The sequence below is a fragment of the Muntiacus reevesi genome, chromosome 9 (assembly GCF_963930625.1).
Source record: "Muntiacus reevesi chromosome 9, mMunRee1.1, whole genome shotgun sequence".
Lineage (NCBI taxonomy): Eukaryota > Metazoa > Chordata > Mammalia > Artiodactyla > Cervidae > Muntiacus > Muntiacus reevesi.
Genome location: NC_089257.1, coordinates 7,636,045 through 7,638,367, shown reverse-complemented (window position 1 = coordinate 7,638,367; position 2,323 = coordinate 7,636,045). Strand labels below are relative to the sequence as shown.

At 37.3% G+C, this 2,323-nt stretch overlaps 1 protein-coding gene across 1 annotated transcript; it reads right to left on the bottom strand.

Moving 5' to 3' along the window:
• Positions 1-571: 571 nt before the first annotated feature.
• Positions 572-1,501, bottom strand: LOC136175438 (olfactory receptor 4C46-like). Its single transcript, XM_065945732.1, has one exon. It carries the CDS (start codon positions 1,499-1,501, stop codon positions 572-574), a length of 930 nt encoding a protein of 309 aa, XP_065801804.1.
• Between the last annotated feature and the right edge of the window lie 822 nt (positions 1,502-2,323).

Genomic DNA, 2,323 nt, shown 5'->3' with positions numbered 1-2,323 from the left:
GGCATGTAATATAACACACATAGATATATGTGTGTGTGTGTGTGTATATATATATGTATATATATATATAGTCTGAAACAGTCCCAGTCCCTTTGAATGGTAACTAGGTTACCCTTCTGTCATTGCTTTCTGACAGTTAACAGCATGATTTGAGAGATCAGCTAGATTCTGTTTATTAGTTCTTTGATATTTTCATTTCTATTTAGTCTCTCACTTGTTAAAGGGAAAAATAGCAGTGCCTATCTCTATGGATTGTTACTGAGATTATTAATAAGAAAGAATATACTTTATGGCTTTTGTTTTTACTAGAATAAACATTTTGAATCCATATAAAGTGATGAATTCAGTGATATCAAGTCCCAATTTGGTAAAATTTTCTGCATATTCAAAGAATAGTCCTAGGTTTGGCTTTTCCCATTTTCTTGCACCAATTTCTACTCCCCTCTTACAGAATCTAAGTTTGGTAATTTTGTTGTTGTTCTTTATTTCACTAGGTATTCTTTGCAGAGACTATCAGCAATGTCCTTTTGACAGTTACCTCTGTTTAATCAATTTTGAGTTCTGTCCACATTTACTTTTCACCTGAAATAGCTTTCCTACTAAACCATTTCCTAATGACAGTTTTCAACTGGGCATTCCTCAAGGTATAGATTAAAGGGTTTAACATGGGGGTTATCATCGTGTAGAATACAGCAACTGATTTATCGACAGGCAAAATAACTGCAGGTCTCATGTATACAAATATGCAGGGCACAAAGAATATGGCAACGGCTGTCATGTGGGAGACACAAGTGGAGAGGGCTTTGCGTCTGGCCTCCGAGCTTTTGGTCCTCAGGGAGCGCAGAATGACCACATAGGAGCCAGCCAAGAGAAGGAAGTTCAGCAGACAGAGGACACCGCTGTTGGCAGCGACAAAGAGCCCTAGAGTGTGGGTGTCAGTGCAGGCAAGTTTGAGCAAAGGGGTCAGGTCACACATGAAGTGATCTATGACATTAGGGCCGCAGAAGGGCAACCTGAAGATGAAGAGGATCTGGATGAGTCCGTGAAGAAAGCCTCCCATCCATGCCACTCCCACTAGCAACCAGCATAACCTTCGATTCATGATGGTTGGATAGTGCAGGGGCTTGCAGATGGCCACATAGCGGTCATAGGCCATCACAGTGAGCAGGATAATATCAATACCTGCGAGGAAATGTTCCCAAAAGATTTGATTTGTGCATCCTTTGAAAGTACTGGTTTTCTTTTCATAGAGTGAATCTATGACCAGTTTAGGGGTATCAACACAGGAATAGCAGGCATCAATAAAAGAGAGATGAGCCAGAAAGAAGTACATTGGGGACCCCAGTAATGAGCTGGTAGTGATGGCGACCATGGTGAATACATTTCCTGCCACAGAGATGATGTAGACAACCAAAAACACAACAAATATGATTTTCTGCATCTTTGGATTCTGTGTGAGTCCCAGTAGAATAAACTCAGTCACATTGTTCCTATTTTCCATGTTTTTCATGTTCTTGTTGATCACAGTACCTTAAAAAGTCACATTTTTTTAAATACAGTCTTGAATTTATTGCTTTTCATCTAATAAATAGCAATTGCCTAGATTCTATGGATATCTAAATTCTAATAAGATTTTTAAGATGGAAGATATTCTGATATCTTAAAGATTTTTCAACTATGAGTGCATGAGGATTTGAGTGTAAATGTTAGAATTTAAGTGTAAGAATATGAGCACATGAGTGTAGCCATGAAGGCGAATTTGAGAAAGAGTGAATTTTGCATATAACTCTCGTAAAGATGTTTTTTTGTGACTTGGACCAAGTGGATTTGGATGAGGTTCAGTAAGGAGATGGAGATCAAAGTGTTATGCGCAACAGAGTAATTAAGCATTCACATTAAGTGTTATGGGGCATCCATAATAGGAAAGGAATGAATACAGGGGACTCTGGATACTGTGATAGAACTGAAAAGCCATGTTGCCTAAATCCAATAACTTAACCGTAGCTAAGAGTGATTGATAGCTATGTGTATCACATGGTAGTAACCTGTACATGGTATTATTTCATCCATTTTCAAAAGATAAAGGATATCAGAGACTAATGTTAATAGTAAGACTAATAATTATAACAACAACATCTAATTATAGCAAACTCTAATCACGAGCAACAATAAAACTAGTTTTAAAATCATGATGAACACTTACTGTGCTCTAAATGTTTTTTTCAGACATTTGATTATTTTATTATCACTGCAGACCTCTGAAATGATTACTACTCTCATTTGTAAACTTATTTTTCACACTAGTGAGTAGAAGCTTAGAGAA

Excerpts from the sequence above, each read along its gene's own strand:
- LOC136175438 (XM_065945732.1), bottom strand. The coding sequence starts at position 1,501 with ATGGAAAATAGGAACAATGTGACTGAGTTTATTCTACTGGGACTCACA.